The 18,965-nt window shown below is 37.2% G+C and overlaps 1 protein-coding gene across 2 annotated transcripts in view; it reads left to right on the forward strand.

Moving 5' to 3' along the window:
- The first annotated feature begins 12,486 nt into the window (after positions 1-12,486).
- Positions 12,487-18,965, forward strand: part of HMA1 (heavy metal atpase 1) — a 101,498-nt gene continuing 95,019 nt past the window's right edge. The window contains exon 1 of one of the 2 annotated variants that reach the window (XM_088943810.1): positions 12,487-13,337. In XM_088943810.1, the coding sequence (XP_088799936.1) occupies positions 12,819-13,337 (519 nt within the window). In that variant the 5' untranslated portion in view covers positions 12,487-12,818. The remainder of the gene's footprint in view (positions 13,338-18,965) is intronic. The other variant, XM_088943811.1, reaches the window with a different exon arrangement.

An 18,965-nucleotide genomic window follows, 5' to 3' on the forward strand; every position in this document is an offset into this window, starting at 1 on the left:
GGGCCATCCGTTCGAACCGAACAGTCGAACCATCAACCCAAAAACTGGTGGCTATAATGATTCTATTTTCAGGTTGTATGAGTCACACGCTCAAATGACATAACACGTATGGTACTACTTAATGGACCTCACACTCAAATTTTTGCCTGTAATTTTTGTTGTCATAATGGGTTGTACTTTTTTTTTATTGGGAACCTTTTAGGCAACTAGTTTCTATTTTACCCCAATCTCGATCCCTGACCAAAACCATTGAATCGGTCAACGATCCACTGACCCAAGTGGTTGAACCATTAACCCGTTGAATGGTTTTTGGCATTTTTTTTATTTTTTTATTTTTGTTGTTAGAACAGGCCATCTATTTGAATCGAACGGTCGAACCGTCAACCTGATAACCAGTGGCCATAACGGTTCCATTTTCGGGTGGTATGATTCACACGCTTTAATGACATAACATCATGGTTTTTAAAGCCAACCCAAAAACCAAACCAGTCAGGGGTCCTGTCACTGGGTCGAATGGTCCAACTGTTTGAACTAGATGGTTGAACTGTTAACCCAAAAAACCGGTGGCTAGAACGGTTCCATTTCCAAGTTGTATGAGTCACACACTCGAATGACATTATATCATGGTTTTTAAAACCGACCTAGAGACCGAACCGGTCAGGGGTCCGGTTACTGGGCCGAACGGTCGGTCATTCTAACAAAAATGTTCAAATGGTTCGATATAATGATTATTATATATTTTATATAATTAGATAATTATATAAACAATATTTATAATTATATATAATAACTATTATATATTTATCTAACAATATTTATAAAAACTATTGTATATTTATATAATTATATAATTATATAACAATATAATTAGATAATTATCTAACAATTAGGAAATGGGTTGCTCTCACGTGGGAATCTACTCTTATGAGTATATTCCATTTCCTACACGAAGAGCGCATCCTAATGCTATTAATATATATACTAGCGAAGGGGTTGGAATGGAATTGTCGGCCTATCGATCCATTGACCCAATCTTTGGCAAAAAATCGTTGAATCGGTCAATGACCCATTGATCTAAGCAGTTGAATTAATGACTAATTAACCTGTCAATGGTTTTTGCTGTTTTTTTTTTTAATCAACCATCTAGGCAATCGGTTTTGTTTTATCCTAATCTCGATTCGTAGCAAAAAATCGTTGAATTGATCAACAACCCATTGACCAGGGCGGTTGAACCATGGACCCGTTGAATAGTCGAACCATTGACCCAAAATTTGGTGGCTATAACGATTTTGTTTTCAATTTGTATAAGTCACACGCTCGAATGACATAACACGTTACACATATGGTAATGCTTAATGGACCTCACACATTCAATTTTTTGCATGTAATTTTTGTTGTCATAATGGATCGTCCATTTTTTTTATTTGGAAATATCCAGGCAACCGGGTGCGTTTTACCCCAATCCTAGTCTCTGGCCAAAAACCATTGAACTAGTCAACGATCCATTGACCTGAGTGGTCGAACCGTCAACCCATTGACCCATTCAATGGTTTTCGGTTTTTTTATTTTTAGTTTTTGTTGTCAGAATGGGCCATCCGTTCGAACTAAACGATTGAATCGTCGACCCAAAAACCGGTGGCCAAAATAGTTCCATTTTTTGGTCGTATGAGTCACACGCTCGAATGACATAACATGTATGATACTGCTCAGTGGACCTCACACACTTATTTTTTTGCTTATAATTTTTGTTGTCAAAATGGACTACCCGTTCAAATCGGATGATCGAACCACTGACTTGAAAACCAGTGGCCAAAGTGGTTTCGTAATTTTTTGCTTATAATTTTTTGTCATCAGAACGGGTCGTTTGTTCGAACCAAACGGCCGAGCCGTTGATCCAAAAATCGATGGCCAAAACGGTTCCATTTTCGGGTCATATGAATCACACACTCAAATGACATTAACACATATGATACTACTTACTAGCCTCACAAACTCAATTTTTTGCTCTTAATTTTTGTTGTCAGAATAGATTCTCTGTTCGAACTGGATGATCAAACCGTTGACCCAAAAACCGGTGGCCATAATGGTTTTGTAATTTTTTGCTTGTCATTTTTGTTGTCAGAACGGGCCATCCATTCGAACTAAATGGTCGAAGAGTCAGTTGCCAGAACGTTATTAACAACATTTATCAATAATAGTAAGTAATTATACTATTTAATTAAATAACCATTAATGATAGTTTTAATAATATTATTTAGTTATTTTTAATATAACAGTATTTATTACATTTATGAATAGGATTTATTATTATTCATTAAATTAATAATTACCAAAATTAAATTAAATTAATAGTATTTATTAGTAATAGTCAGTAATTATAATATTTTATTAAATAATCAATAACAATACTTTTAATAACATTTTTATTTATTTTGAATATAAGAATAATTACTATATTTAATAATAGTATTTATAATTTTAATTTAAAGCAAATTTTAAGTAAATGTATATTTATTAACAATATTTATAATAACAGTAATTATTAACTATAATCACTAATTATATATTTATTAAATTACTGTAATAATCAGTCATTATTAAAATTGGGTTACTAGATTTATTAATAGTATTTTTTAATAATAATATTTATAATTTTAATTTAAAGTAAAATTAAAGTAAATATCTAGTTATTAACAATAATTATTAATTATATATTTATTAAATTACTGTGATTATCAATAAATATTATTACAGCAATTATATAGTTACACTATTAATTACTATAATTAATTAGTAATTATTGTTATTAATTAATAATTAATTAGTAACTAATTAATGGAAATGTATTACACTTTTAATTACTATAATTAATTAATAATTATTGTTATTAGTTAGTACTATAATTAATTAGTAACGAATTACTAGAAATGGGTGCATGTTATTACACTGTTAATTACTGTAATTAATTAGTAATTTTTGTTATTAATTAATAATTAACTATTGGAAATGGGTGCTCGCACGTGGAATCTATTCGCACGAGTAGATTCCATTTAATGTGTGTAGAGAGCACCCATATCCTTTTAATATATAAGATATAAGATAGTTGGGCAAGTTCGGGGACAAGGTGGACATATACCATCTTCACGAGCCCGGATCTCCTGTCCACGAGGACCTTGGCCACATTTATCGCAGCCATACATGGAGAACATCTCATCCTCTACATAGTATTATGCAGGGGGAGATGTTCCCAATTCACGAGGGGTGGTGTATTGTGGGTAAGCGTGGGCAGGGTTCTCATGGACATGGGATCCGGAGTCCATCTTCACACCATCTCTAATGCCCCAGAGTTTTACATTTCCCAAAGTCCACCCAAACCCTTAATTAGTGGTAAAAAAACTACCCTAACCAGAGTAGAATCCCATAAGGACAAGTCAAATTGTCATCTCTGCATATAATTGTATTTGGATCATTTGTTGGAAGGCTTAACATCATCACACACTTCCATTTGTATTTTAATGAGATGGAACACATTGATGCCTTTGATTTAAAATCAATGGAAGATTGGGCAATTCTCTCAAACTTAAAAAAAATTGTTTTGAGAAAATAATATTGTAATTTATATTATATAAAATAAATACTTGCCTTAGTTTATTTTTAATCAGTCCCATAAAATTTAAATTTCAGTATATAATGTTAAGTTGTATCTTTTTCTATTTTTTTTTACATGCAATTACTCTTATATTAATATTTAATAAAAAGCAACTTGCAATAATTATTTATCTAGTTGTTTGCTTAATTTATAAAAGAGTTTGACCATAATATTGGAAAACTTATAATCATCAATCGATATTGTGAAAATATTAACCAATAAAGTGGTATCCCCCAACCCTAAATTAATGGAAAATATAAGTACTATGAGAGATATAAGTGATGCATGAGATGGTGTAAAAAGAAGGAAAATTTATGCACCAGGCCCCCAAAGAAATATTTACCATCAAAAAGCGATGTATGAGAATTGAATTATCCCCATTGCAAATGGGGATATTAAAACTTAATTCACTCCACTGGCCCACCTACATAAATGCCACATCATCCATATGTTTTGAAATACCTAAAATGCTCGTCGAGAAAATGCCACCTTACTCATATTTTGAAATCCCCAAAATGTCCATTTCACATACAAGTAGTAATTTTCCTTTCCTATTCCATTGTTCACTACCATCTTCATTCCCACCTCCTTTGAACAGTTTGAACACATTCGCCATAAATTCTACAACACATTGCCTTCGATCCTCTTCATCGGCACACATTGATGGAAGTGGATACATCTCCCTCGTCCTCCTGTTGACTCCCATCTTTGTTTCACCTATATCGAATAGCTTGAAATACAATGGCTTCGCTGGAAAATCTACAACACATTTGATATTCTTTATTGGCACATACTGACGGAAGTGGAGATATATCCCTTTATTCCTTTGTTGTGTCTTCTATGTTAGACCCCATTCGGACAACGAGCATAGAAGTGTGAGTTGTTGTAACTCAAAATCAAGGTATTTGAAATTTCTACTACATAGGGTTTATGTCGAATTCATTTAAAACATCATTTGGAATTGAATATATGTTCTACATTCGATTTTTGGCATTGATTGTACATTAAGTCATCAATGAAATGAATTGGTTGTTCAACCAAGTGGTGTTCGCCCAATGTACATTGCTAATCTCAGTTTTTTTATTGAATTATTAACCAAGGAAGCTAATGCCAAATAGGAAAAAATGTCTTTAGTAGTTTCAGTGACTAATTTAGGTGGCTTAAATCAAGGTTTTAAAAAATGACATAGAAACGGAACTGTTTTGGCCACCGATTTCTGGGTCAGCGGTTCGAACGATTTAAATATTGTAGTTAGTGATATGTCATCTTATCCATTAGATTGGAATATTAGGGTAAGATGCATATAAATACAAGATAAAAAAAGGTTTGAGTGTTTGAGGGTGAGAGAGATGTGAGAAGTTGTCGATGGCTGAAAGAGTTTAGAAGAAGAAGAAGAAGGAGAGGAGGAGGAGGAGGTCACTTGCAGGCTACAACGGTGATGGCGACGGCGGCGATGACAATGGTGAACTACAGTGGTGGCGACGAAAGTAGATATGAGATTTCTCTCAATCTCAAATCTCACTCTCTCTCTCTCTCAAATCTATCATCTAGATTCTAGTATATCTCAGATCTCTTAGATCTATGACATGCTCTCTCAGATCTCTCAGTCTTACGCATCCCTTAACTCCTCAACTTATCTCTCTTTCTCCAATAGATTTCAGATCTAAGAGTTCTTCACTCGCTCTCTTTTCATTATTGCCCTAAACTGCAAACCGTTATCCGGGTCGAATGGTTCAACAGTCAAACCGTCCGGGTCAACGACTCATTGACTAATTCAACAATTTTTATCGAATACCATGTTTGGGGTAAAACGAAACCGATTGCCTAAATGGTTTCCGGTTCGAACGGTTCGACAACTTTGGCTCAAATGGTAGGAATTACGATGAATTGTGAAATTACTAAAAAATTCCAAAGTTTTCATTGACCATGTGACCTTGGGCACATGAATTATGAAAGTTAAGCCAAGTTATACCTTGAAGTTAATAGCAACCACCATCACTAGATTGTTTGGAACATTTATATGCCTTATAAATTTGTCCAACAATAAAAATCCTCTTTATAATTGAATTTATATTATTTTTATTTCAAATTGTAGTAGATGATAATATAGAGATATTTATACGAATTTAATTTGATTCATCTGGCATGGACTCGCCTTCAAAACTTCCAAGAATATTTTAGGACGGTAAGGGGGTTTACTTGATTCATTCGTCACAATCTCACGTTGGGATACGCACAGATGGCGTTTACAAAATCAAAACTATGGTGTAAAAGTTTACTCACCTTAAATGCTTTGAAAGGATATTGGAATGGTAATGGGGTTTAATTGACCCATTCGTCACAACTCCATAGTGCGATACGCATGAATAGCAACATACAACACTCACAAAATCATATTAGCGATGCAAAAAGTTTATGTATATCTGGTTTCTCTTTTCCACTTAATCAGATTCATTTAACACGGATTCACTTCCAACGTTTTTGAAAGGATATCGGGATGGTAAGTGGGGTTTACATGATTAGTGCATTCCAACCTCGTGGCGGGATACGCATGGACGTCAACAGACGATGCTTAGAAAACCATATCAACTATGCAAAAGTTTATGTGCAGTCAATCTTTTTTCGCACTTAATTTGACTCTTCTAACATGGATTCACTTCTAACCGTGGCTTTTAAAACCGATCCGATGATCAAACTAGTCAAGAGTCCAGTTATCGAGTCGAATGGTCAGACCGTTCGAATCAAACACTCGGCCCATTTTGACAAGAAAACAAAAATAAATAAAAAATGGTCAAAACCGTTCAAACGGTTAACCGCTTGGTTCAGCAGTTCGCTGACCAAAATCAATGGTTTTGGGGGGGAAGTCCAGTTTTTGAGGACCAATTCTCGGTTTTTTCGATTTGAATGTCTGGTCTGGTCTAGTTTTAAAAACCATGCTTATAATGCTTCCGAAAATATATCAGGATGATAAGGGGGTTTTACTTTACTTCTTCGTCACAACCCCACGACAGGATACACATGAAAAGTGGCGAGCAATACTTACAAAAACCACATTAGTAGTGAAATTTTTGATGTATCTCTAGTTCCCCTTTCCACATAATTTGATTCCTCTGGTATGGATTCACCTCCAATGCTCTCAATGGGATATCGAAAGTGTAAAGGGATTTACTTACCCGTTTGTCACAACCTTGTGGCACAATACGCATGGACAATAGCAAATGACGCTCACAAAATCAGATTATCATTATAAAAGTTTACATGCATTAAGTTTCCCTTTTCACTTAATTTGATTCCTCTAGCATAGATTCACCTCTAACACTTACAAGGGGATATCAGGACCCATTCACTACAACCTTGCCACGACCCGTAAAAGGATGGGGCAGACGAAACTCACATAATCAGATTCATTATTAGATTTTTTTCTTAAATTCAGTTTTTTCTTAATCATCTGGCATAATTCACAGATACACATGTTGGATGGAGTCATAGGTGAGTTATATGATTTCAATAGTTTTATTTATTGAAACTAAGGACAATGCAGTTGGTAAATTACACTAATAAACAATAAATACACACTTGAAAGTGGTCAAACGTTAGCAAGTATTGGATACTTGCTTTTAGTGACTAGTACGGATTGTATCCCTAAATGTTGGCTAAGACATGCTCGACTACCTGGTTGCTTGCAAGTTAGACATGGTTCATTGTATTTATAGATCTTGCATGTAACAATGCATCATATGCTAGTGTATAATCAACAATGTAATTTAAAAAAAATGAATAAAAAATAGCATCATAGATTATGCATGATATGATGAAAGTGCATTATAAAAAGATTAAAATCTAAAAGCAACAACAACTCAATGCTGGTGAAGAGTGTCGAAGGCATTGTGTTGTAGATTTTTTAGTGAAGACATTTAGGTTGTTCAACGGAGGTGAAAATTAAGGCGGGAGTGAACATGGGGAATAGGGAAGGAAAATTTGAAAATTACCAGTCACAAGTGAAATGGAAATTTTGGGGATTTTAGAATATGGGTAAAGTGGCATTTCTTGATGGGCACTTTAGGTATTTCATAAAATATGGATAACGTGACATTTTTGTAGATGGGCTAGTAGAGTGAATTGAGTTTTAATATCCCCACAAATGGGTGCCTCACAGGCACATCCACCATGCATTGGGAACATCGCCCGTGAATATTCACTAATAAGTATGGGAGATGTTCCCAATGCATGGTAGGATGTGCGTGTGAGGCGCTAGTGAGGCGCAAGGTGTGAGGACTAGATCTCGTCTCCATTCGTGGTATGGGGTATTCAATTATCGTACACCACTTTTGACAATAAATATTTTTGTAGGGACCTAGTGCATAAATTCTCTGTCCTTACACTATTATTTAATGATAATGACTCACAACAATTACTTTAATTCACATTTTTCTTAATTTAGAAAAAATAGGTTTGACTATGATACCAAGTAAAAACAAACTTGTAACAAAAAATTGACATCATAACAGTGCTAACCAATGAAGTGGTATTTATCAAATTCATGCGCATGGAGAGATTGGTCAAAACCTTTCCAATATCATGTCAATCTGACAACAACGTAGATTTTTTTCTTTATAAAACAAGTAGCCTTATACAATTTAGAAATATGCATATACTAAAAGAAGCTTGTGTGATACATAGACCAGTTTTAAAAGAGCGCTCATGTTACATTCAGTTTCTTAATTGAATTGATTATGGGTGAGCTTTAATAGACCTATGACCTTATAACTTTTTTTAAAGATAAAAAATATACAAAATTATAATAGGGTTGAGAAGCAATATGAATAGTTAAAGTGGAAATTGAGTTTTAGAACATAGTATAGATTGCAGAAATTTAAAGGGAAATCATAAAAAAAAATTATTTACAATTATTTAGGGGGTGCCCGAACAACATGAGATCACATTAGAGCCCCACATGAACATCTCAACATGCATAGGGAACATTTCCCATACTTTTCATTTGGGATATGTTCTAGTACACGGTTCAGATGTGCTATGGGATGCCCATGAGGCACACTCTATGGGGTGTTGATGTGAACTCGAACAACATACTTGGTTTGTGTTTATAAACAAAAATAATAGCCACATCAATAAAATCAAACAAACCAAGTTGTTCATAACTTAGATCTCTTGTCCACACTTCTCACATCCTTGAATACAAGACAATAGAAGCATGCATTGGGAATGTTTCCTTTGTTATTCACGGGGAGATATTCCCAATACAAGTGGTAGTATCTTGTGAGAGGGATGTGGGATAACGTTGGCAATGTTTGGGATTGATGTTGTTTCTTGAGAGGCATTTTCTCATAGAATGTTTTCTTAGATCTTCTACTTGGTACCATTGTTGTTGCTGCCACATGGGTGTTTTTCAACACCATATCAACACATCGTTGCTAGTAATTGTATAAAAACGGAAAAACACCAGAAAATGATGTTTTCTCATGACACAACTTTCTTGATTTCTTGGACGTGGTATGAGAAAATGTTTTTTTTTTTTGAAAAATTACCAATCAAAAAGCATGTAATTTCTCATAAAACATATTTCTTATGTGGTGTTATTTTATGAAGAAACAACAACGTTCCTAAACAGCTACTTTGTGGGTAGGAGATCAGGGGTGTGTTTCCGATCACCCCCCTTAACATATTCATCCAATTGTTGTGCATGATTAAGTAGCAAATAATTTGTCATGTGCTTTATAGGCAATCAACACAAGCTTTAAAATTGGCTCTGTTTGATAAGTTTTCGTTTGTTCGAGTTATGGGCCATGGGAAACACACACACACACACAAAAAGGAAGCTATATGTGTTTTTAAGCATTTTTGGGTGATAGTTGCTTTTTAAAAAGACATGACAATTTGAAACCAAACCATTTTTAAATCTCAATACACAAAATTCTTGTAGCCTTTTGGCGGTGCAAGGTGACTTTCACCATAACATTTTATAAGCAATTTTGATTGTTTTGGTGCAAAGGCCTAATTTTATTGTATTTTATTTATGACAAAGACTTTTTGTTAAAACTTAGGCTTTAAAGCATTTCAACCAATTCCAGGCTTTAAAAACACAAATATTGAGGTTTACCCAAAATGGGAATGGCAATGGGGGATGGTTCAGGGTGGAGATTATATTATTCGTTTTCAACCCTGACTTTGAAATAAATCCTCATCTATAACACCAGGGATAAAGGACTTTCCATCCCCAATCCATGATGGAGATGGGTTCCCTGTTAGGGAGTCTAGATTTCCCACCCATGACAACTCTATACACACTTACCCACATAATATTGCAGCTACACATGAGGAACATCTCATCCTCTTACACGTTATTATCATGGGGGAAAGATGTTCCCAATACACAAAGTTAGTATTTTGTGGGTATGCATAGGTGGAGTTATTGCGAACAGGAGATTCAGAGTCTCTGTTGGGGAACCAAATCCTCCAGAAATTTAAACTAAAATTATTAAAAAATTAGATTTACTTAAACTAATGAATTTTTTTAAGATATAAAAATAGTTTAAATATATTTTGATATAAATAATATAAAATAAAGCTATATATATAATTGGGGTTGGGGCGAGGCGGGGAATTCACTCCCAGTCCCTGATAAGGCCAGAATCGACCACCAGCTAGAAACCGTCAAGTGGCAATATGTTGGGGGCTTGTCAATTGAACATGGTCTTGAAGAGCTACGAGCTGACCTGGTCCTAATGAGCTATGAGTTGACCTGGTCCTAACGAGTTACGAGTTGATCGGATCCTAATGAGCTACAAGCTAACTTGTTTTAACGAGCTAACCAGGCCCTAACGAGCTAACCAGGCCCTAACGAGCTATGAGTTGACCTAGTCCTAATGAGATAATCTGGTTTTGACATGCTGACTGACACCAACTCATAGAATGCAAAAGCAACACGTGGCCAAATTGATTAGAACATCAATGCTAGCGCAATCCATGCAGGCTCACTACCTACTATGTGCATATAACGTGTAAATCAAGGGTGTGACAAGTGGACCAAGCTCCGATCACGTGTGAGACATGTCGGTTCTTGGATGAAGACCATTCCCTTTAAATAGGTGAGCCCTCATTCATTTGGCGGGAGGGGCATAATGCTACTATGCACAAGATACGCCGAACACCTTGGCATGTGGAGCTCTTTAGCTCCCCTTACGAGCTATTCAGCTCATCACATGGAACTCATCAGCTCCTCCTACGAGCTCTTCAGCTTGTCACATGGATCTCACCAGCTCCCTATACGAGCTCTCAAGCTCATCACATGGAGCTCACCAACTCCCCTACGAGCTTTTCAACTTACCACATGGAGCTCAACAGCCCCCCCCCCCTATGAGCTCTATAATTCAACATATGGAGCTCACGAGTTCCCCCAACGAGCTATTCAGCTCATCGCATGGAGCTCTCTAGCTCCCCCCTATGAGCTCTTCAACTCATCACATGGAGCTCAACAGCTCCTCCTATGAGCTCTTCAACTCAACATATGGAGTTCACGAGTTCCTCCTACGAGCTACCTAGCTCATCACATGGAGCTCTCTAGCTCCCCCCTATGAGCTCTTCAACTCATCACACGGAGCTCTCCAGCTCCCCCTACGAGCTATTCAAATTCATCACATAGAGCTTTCTAGTTCTCAACACGAGCTATCAACTCAACTCATTAGGCTTTTCAACTCACTTTATTTTCCCTTGGTGTTATTGACTTAACCGTCAAAGTCCATTTCCCTATGATATCACCCCGGGGCCTTTTACGCCTCTTATGATTTCAGGTCTCTCTTAACAACTAAAGTGTTGAGCCGAGCTAATATCACTCTCCATCCCTAGTCCAAAAGCAACCATTTTCTTTTTATGGTTCACGTAATAAATTAAGTATTTTTGACGTTCAAAGACTTTTTTTATGGGTATAAAAAATATTTTTTTATATTTGTTTATTTGTTGCAAAAAGGACTTTATTTAAGTTTTACAAGATTATCAAGACAGAGCATATATGCTGCAACCATGATCAACAAGACTTGTTTTTTTTTGATTTTTTTTTTGGAAAGATAAATTTTTTTGATAATAAAGCAAGCTTTACTGAATTGTGAAATCAGACGCGGAGTATGTTGTACAATAATCAAATAATGTTGATGAGCCATTGAGGACTACTCCCGGGATTCAAATAAGAGAATCCCCCGAGGTATTTCATGCTTTATATTGCCTCATAAGCCACGCCGTTCATCTTCCTGCTCATCGATGAATTGTTGAAACCTTGAAAGTTACTAATCACTAATCAGCTGGTTAGTCATCTGAGGGATCAGGGAGAGGCTGTCTTTCACTACATTGACTGCTTCCCGAATATCCATCCACAACCAGAGCTTGTTAATGAACTTATTACTTGATGCCACGTCTAATAACTCTACACTCGGCATCCAACACCGATTCACACCAGGAAACCGAGCCATGCTTCTCCCAATGTTAACGATAGATAGATCTTTATCTCGCTAATAAGAAGAAATTATCTCGTGCCAGAGCTTTTGACTGGCTCGAATGACTTATGAGGATTTCATTACCCCTTCCTCTATCGAGAAAAGTTGTTGCGAGGATTTGGGATCTGCTCTTTACACAAGGCGTCTCACACCGATCTCACATGCAGATATCACCATGTATGGGGAATATTTCCAGTGAATAATAACGTATAAATACGGACGATGTTTCCAATGTAAAGTGAGATGTGCCTGTGAGGTCGGTGTGAGGCGCCCTGAATGAGGAGCAGATCTGGTTTCCGATTTTAGTGATTACCTTGCGACGTCGACGTGCCCATGTTTGATTGGGAGTCGCAAGAGAGTGATGTGAATTCGGAAGGATGGGAGCATCGTGAATCGTCTTCTTTGAAGTCGCATGAGCACATGATGTGGAGGATATGACAACACCCAATCAAACAATAAACAAAAGCCACGGCTGAAAGGTACCGAAAGTCCCCACTCCCACCTCTCCGCTCTCCGGGCTCCCCAGAGCTAGAGTCTCTAATTCGCTCTCCCGAGTCATCGCTGCCGGCTTCTCTTTCCACTAAATTTGCCCCGTATTCTTTCATCTGCTACTTGATGACTTGAAATTTGTACCCGAAAAAAAAGAGGGAATTTTCGAACTTGAGATGATGGAAGCTGTTTCTTTTGCAATCGGAGCAAGTAAAACATTCTGTATACCGAGTTCCAGGAGAAGAAGAAGGGGCGTCTGTTCGATCAATTCCATATATAACCAAATCTCATTTTCCTCTCTACCTCGCAAACCATTCCATTACTCGCTTAATTCTCCGTCACTGCGATACTGGGCGATCCATTGTGTTGCTCAGGGCCAAGACAATCGTCATCACGATGACCACGATCACCACCACAGTCACCATCAACACAGTGACAATCACCATCACCATCACCACGGCCATCATCATCACGGCGAGGATGCCAAGCTAAATAAATCACAGGAAGCCGTTCTCCGCTTCGCTAAAGCAATTGGATGGTATGACCTGGCTAATTTCCTTCGGGAGCATTTGCAGTTGTGCTGCTGTTCGACGGCTTTGCTTCTTGCTGCCGCTTCTTGCCCATATTTACTCCCCAAACCGACAGTGAAACCTCTTCAGAATGCCTTCATCGCCATCGCCTTTCCTCTTGTTGGAGTATGCCCCCCCCAAAAAGAAAAATTATTCTTTATCGTTTTGATTCGTTATCTGGATCATTAGCTATTTTGATGCATATATTTTGAATGTAGGTTAGTTGAGTAACGACTCTATCACTAGAAGCCTCACAGATACTGATGAGATTACGATCACTTATATACAGGGCCGCCAGCATTCTTTGAACAAATGCTGGCAAGATTAATTAGTCGCCTGAGAGTTTCGAAATTGTTCTAGTTTTATTGTAAGGAAGTTACTATATGATCGGCAACTTAGCAAATAAACAAATATAAAAGAGGGTAGCTCTGCAATGGAATCACTGTAAGGTGCTGCGTCAGTGATTACCCAATCTGTTAAAGACACGTCCAAGAACATAAATACATCCAAGAATGGAGCTTTTAGTGCTTAAGAGTTATCACAAAATTACATTTTTTTTTCTTTAGAATGGAGCTTTTAGTGCTTCTATAGAGAAGATCTTTGGCTCCTCTTAGGAATTTATTTGGTTATAGAAGAGATGACTCTCAAACGTCATTATATTAATGTGAATGTAACCATTTTCAAAGAAAAACTAATTCCTACATCTTTAGCTATCATGTTGAACATCTTGTTTGGATGGATTTGTAAACCTGCCAATTTGATGGCTGATGGGCTTGCTGGCACTCAGGTTGAGGTTTGGTTTGTATTAGGAAAATGGAGATCTTTCGGTTGATTAAGTCTCAATTCTGTGGGTTGATTTTATCTCTTCCTTTGCCCTTATCAAATTATCTTTGCCATTGATTAAATTCACTTGCTGATATTTTTTTCTTTTTTTTTTTTTTTTTCCAAAGATTAAATCTCAAGGTTCAGTAGATCTCTTTTTCCACTAAATAGGCAATAAAAATACAATTGATTTATAATCCCTAACCATAAAATAAACAAACTGCCACCAAAATCACAAAGCCAACCATCTTATATAGGGGAATATTAGTCCCAACCTCCTATGATTAGGACAAAAAAATCTAAACAACACTTATGTTGTATTTTTTGACCTTCCCTTTGCTTTTTTAAAGCCTTCTACTTGCACTAAACCACTCCTCACTGGTGCATTCAATGGTTGTCAGTCTGGCACACAATCAAACTATCTCAGTTCACCTTTCTTGCATCTTATCACTAATCAGAGCTACTCTAAAGTCCTCTCTAATGTGCTCATTTTTCCTTTTAGTCTCACTAGTTATACTGGTCATACAACATACCATATGCACCTAACCATTTCAACAACTTTGCTCTAATTCTACAAGCGACATGATCGTTAAGTTTCTCTTTAAGATAGAAAGCTGGTTTAGTGAGTTGCAAAGGAAAAATATTGTATCATTGGCAAAATGTAGGACCTGAACCTTCTCTCCAGTTGGTGAAACACCAAAGCCCTCCAAAAGCCCTAAATTGACATCTCTCTTAATGAATTGAGTAAGCGCCTCCCTCACACAAATAAAAAGCAGAGGGGAGAGGGGATCCCCCTGTCTTAGTCCTTTTGAGCTCTTAAAGAAACTGGAGGCTTGCCCATTCACTAAGATAGAGAATTTCACAGTAGTGACACATTCCTAGATCCAGTTCCTCCACTTTTGCCTGAAATTCATCCTCTCGAGGACATAGTCCAATCAGTACCAGTTAACATTATCATAAGCTTTCTTCAAGTCATCTTGTGCAACAATCATGGTCTCCCTTCTCTTTTCCTTGAGCCAATAATCTCATTTGCCACTAAGACATTGTCCATCATTTGTCTACCTAAGATGAAGGCATTTTGCTACTTTGAAATTATAGACCCAAGAACCTTCTTCATTCTTTGAGCCAACACCTTAGCAATTATTTTATAGAAGCTGTTATGTCAGCCGATTGGCCTAAAATCCCTTGCATGTGTAGCACCTTCTGACTTAGGGATAGGTGTGTCTCATGTGTCACATGCCCAAGCAAGTTGTCTTATATACTAATGAGATACAAAAGATGAAAAAGGACTATTGTACCCTTCTCAAGTATAAGAAAAAATAAAAGAACAATAAGAACAACGTACAATGATATAGTACATAGGATACACAATATAAAGATACTCGCAAACAAGAGATCAGCTCTTATAATCTCTACAAAAAATCACCAAACCCTTCATCACATCAAGTGCTATCATTTCCCATCCCTTCTAGTCAATAGCTATTTTTTTTGATGGTAGCTTCAGGCTCCCCAACTTCCTCACCATTTCTCAAGCAGTGAATAGAATTGGTCCTATTTCTCGCATTCACCATCTTATAAATGAAGGCTGAATTTGTATCACTTGCCTTCAACTACTTAATTTTTGCTCTTTGCCTCCATCTAATTTCACCTTTATAGCCAATCGGTCAAATTTTTGCTTCACAGTCCATCTCATAGCTTTGTCATCCTTAGACACATCTCCCCTCTCTTGATCTAGATGAAGCTCCTTAATAGCCTTAGACACTCTTCCATTTCCTTTTCATCAGAAAGATGTTGGTTCTTCCTCTATACTCTGATACCCTCTTTAACTGCTTTATTTATTTTTTGCTACAATATACGAAGGAAACGTAAACAAAAGAAGGAAAAGTGAACTACAATGATGGTCTTGGAGTGTTAGGGGAGCGGTTGATGTTGCAATGGTGACTTCTGATCATTAGTTTTAGAGGAACGGTTGATGTCGCAGCAGTGACCGCTAATCAGTATCACAGTATGGCTTTGAAAAAGGTTGTAGTGAAGGATTTGAGATTCTTAGAGGAATGGTTGGAATTTCTTCATAGATGCTTAGTTGGAAGATTTTTATTTTTAGATCCTGATAGTGTATATGTTGAGAGATGGCCAGGATTTGAATGGTTTCATTTGGGTTTCTCATGATTGATGTAGAGAAGGCAACAGAGATGCCTAGAGCTAAAGACTAGATAGATGGGTTCCAAAGGTAGGGAAAATTGCAGTCAAGAAGACATTTGTTTGGATTGAGGTGTTTGGTATTTCGTTGCATGTGTGGAGCACTCAAGTGTTTATAGAAATTGGGAATGCCTATGGGACATTCAAGCGTTTTGACTTTTGCAACAGACCAAGGATTGTGGTGAGAAGTAGAGATACCAGGTCAATTCCAATGCTTCTTGATTTATTCTGGGGAGATATACGAGCTAAGGATTGTGGTGAGAAGTAGTGATCCCACCTTCACTTCGTGTAAGAGCATGGATAGAGAAAGAGGAAGGAAAGTGGGGGAGGTAATGAAGATTAGGATTTTGCTGAGGAAAGGGAAGATTAATAGTTAGGGCAACAGGGGGAGGAGGAAGTTGAGGGGTTGGGATCACACGAGAGTGAATCTGTAATTTTGGAAAACTTGAAGGACTATTGGAAAATGTGGGGTTACTGGTTCAGATCTGAAAATAGAATTGTATATATTCCTAGGATTGTGGTAGGATTGATTTAGAAAGTTTTTTCTTTCTATTTCTTTCTTTCTATTTTTGTACTTTCTATTTTCTCTTCTTTCTATTTTTTCTTCTTTCTATTTTCTTTTCTTTATATTTTTCTTTCTTTCTATTTATTGCAGCAGCTTACTGTATAAATATGCCCATTGGCAATAGAATGAAACATATCAGTATTCTACCATTCCAAAACATGGTATCAGAGCTCTAGGTTTGTCAACCTTGAGATTTTTTCGTCCTTCATTGCCGGTTTTTTGTGTTTTTCTCTTCTGGCCTCCAGTGTTGATCTGTAACCAGAAGTGTTCCTTTATTCTCCTTTCCTGCTAGCCTTATTTTTCCTCCATTAACAATGTCCGACATGACTGCAACAAGTGCTCCCGACCAAACCGATGAAGGAGCAACAAATTCTCATCCTCACACTGGTGATTTGCAGAATATTCAGGCAACATATAGACTGAATGGCCAGAATTACTTGAAGTGGTCACAACTAGTGCATACCTATTTGAAGGGAAAAGGAAAAATTAGTCACCTCCTTGGAACAGGACCAAGGTTGGGCGAGCCAAATTTTGATGCTTGGGACGAAGAGGACTCCATGATTATGTCATGGTTGTGGAGTTCAATGACACCCGAGATCAGTGATGCTTGTATGTTTCTTCCCTCTGCAAAGGCTATTTGGGATGCTGTTCGACAAACCTATTCCAAAGCCCATGATGCTGCTCGTGTCTATGAGGTCAAAGTGAAGACTGTGGCGGCCAAACAAGGGAGCAGGAGTGTTACAGAGTATGCAAATCTGCTGCAAAATTTATGGCATGAGCTTGATCATTATCAGGTTCTTGAGACAAAGTGCGCAGATGATGCTGTGATCTTGAAGAATTTTATTGAAAGAGATGGGGTGTATGATTTTTTGGTTGGACTGAATGCTGAATTTGATCAGGTCCGAATACAAATTCTTGGCAAAGAAGAAGTGCCTCCATTGAATGAAGTCATAGCCCTTGTCAGAGCTGAGGAAAGCCGCCGTGGAATCATGCTTGAGCCTAAAGATCCCGAAGGCTCAGTCATGGTGGCAAGGGGAGGAAGTTACAGTGGTTCAAAGGGTGAGAACAATCACAACTTGGCTCGTGACACAACCACCCGTGACTCTAACGATAACCTCTGGTGCACCTATTGCAAGAAGCCCAGACACACGAAAGATCGGTGCTGGAAACTTCATGGGAAACTTCCCACATCTAGTCAGGGACCATTTAATGATGAAGAAATTGAAAGGCTAAGGTGCTTCCTGAAATCCTTGAAACCTGGAAGTGGTTCTACCTCTCTTGCTCTCTCAGGTGAGTCTTTATCTCTAGGATTACATGCCTCGACTAGTGTTTTTCCATGGATTCTTGATTCTGGAGTCACTGACCACATGACACCCTCTTCACTACATTTTCTCACCTATACACCCTGTCCTAGTAATAGAAAAATTTCTGTTGCTGATGGTTCTTTCACCACAGTGGCAGAGATTGGGAATATTCAAATTACTCCATCCCTATTACTTAAAAATGTGCTTCATGTTCCTAAGTTATCCACTAGCCTTATCTCTATACATAAACTCACCCAGGATGTGAACTGCAATGTTGTGTTCTTCCCTTCTTACTGTGTATTTCAGGACTAGGTTTCGGGGAAGAATATTGGACTTGCTAAGGAAAGAGATGGACTCTACTACCTTGAAGCAACCAACAAATCATCTCACACTGTTATGCATGTCACACACGAGTCATTCTTATCTACCTCCAATAAATATTTAATTTGGTGTCATCATTTCTGTTTTGATCATCCTTCATTTCCTATTTTAGAAACAATGCTTCCTTCCTTGTTTAAAGGAATTGATGTTGAAACCTTTCATTGCGATGTTTGTGAACTTGCTAAGCACAAAAGGGTTTCTTTCCTAATCAACAATAAAAGATCTTCAACTCCTTTTTATTTGATTCATTCGGATATATGGGGCCCTTATCAAATTCCCAACATTACTGGTTCCAGATGGTTCGTCACCTTTATTGATGATTGCACTAGGGTCACATGGATTTTTCTTCTTAAGTCTAAATCTGATGTGGGTACGATTCTTCCCAACTTTCATAACATGGTCCAAACTCAGTTTGGTGTGAGAATTAAAAGGTTTCGATCTGATAATGCTACAGATTATTTTAATCAGAATTTGTCCCCATTT

The sequence above is a fragment of the Nelumbo lutea genome, chromosome 5, assembly GCF_056320005.1.
Source record: "Nelumbo lutea isolate HS-2025 chromosome 5, American lotus-T2T, whole genome shotgun sequence".
NCBI classification, from domain to species: Eukaryota; Viridiplantae; Streptophyta; class Magnoliopsida; order Proteales; family Nelumbonaceae; genus Nelumbo; species Nelumbo lutea.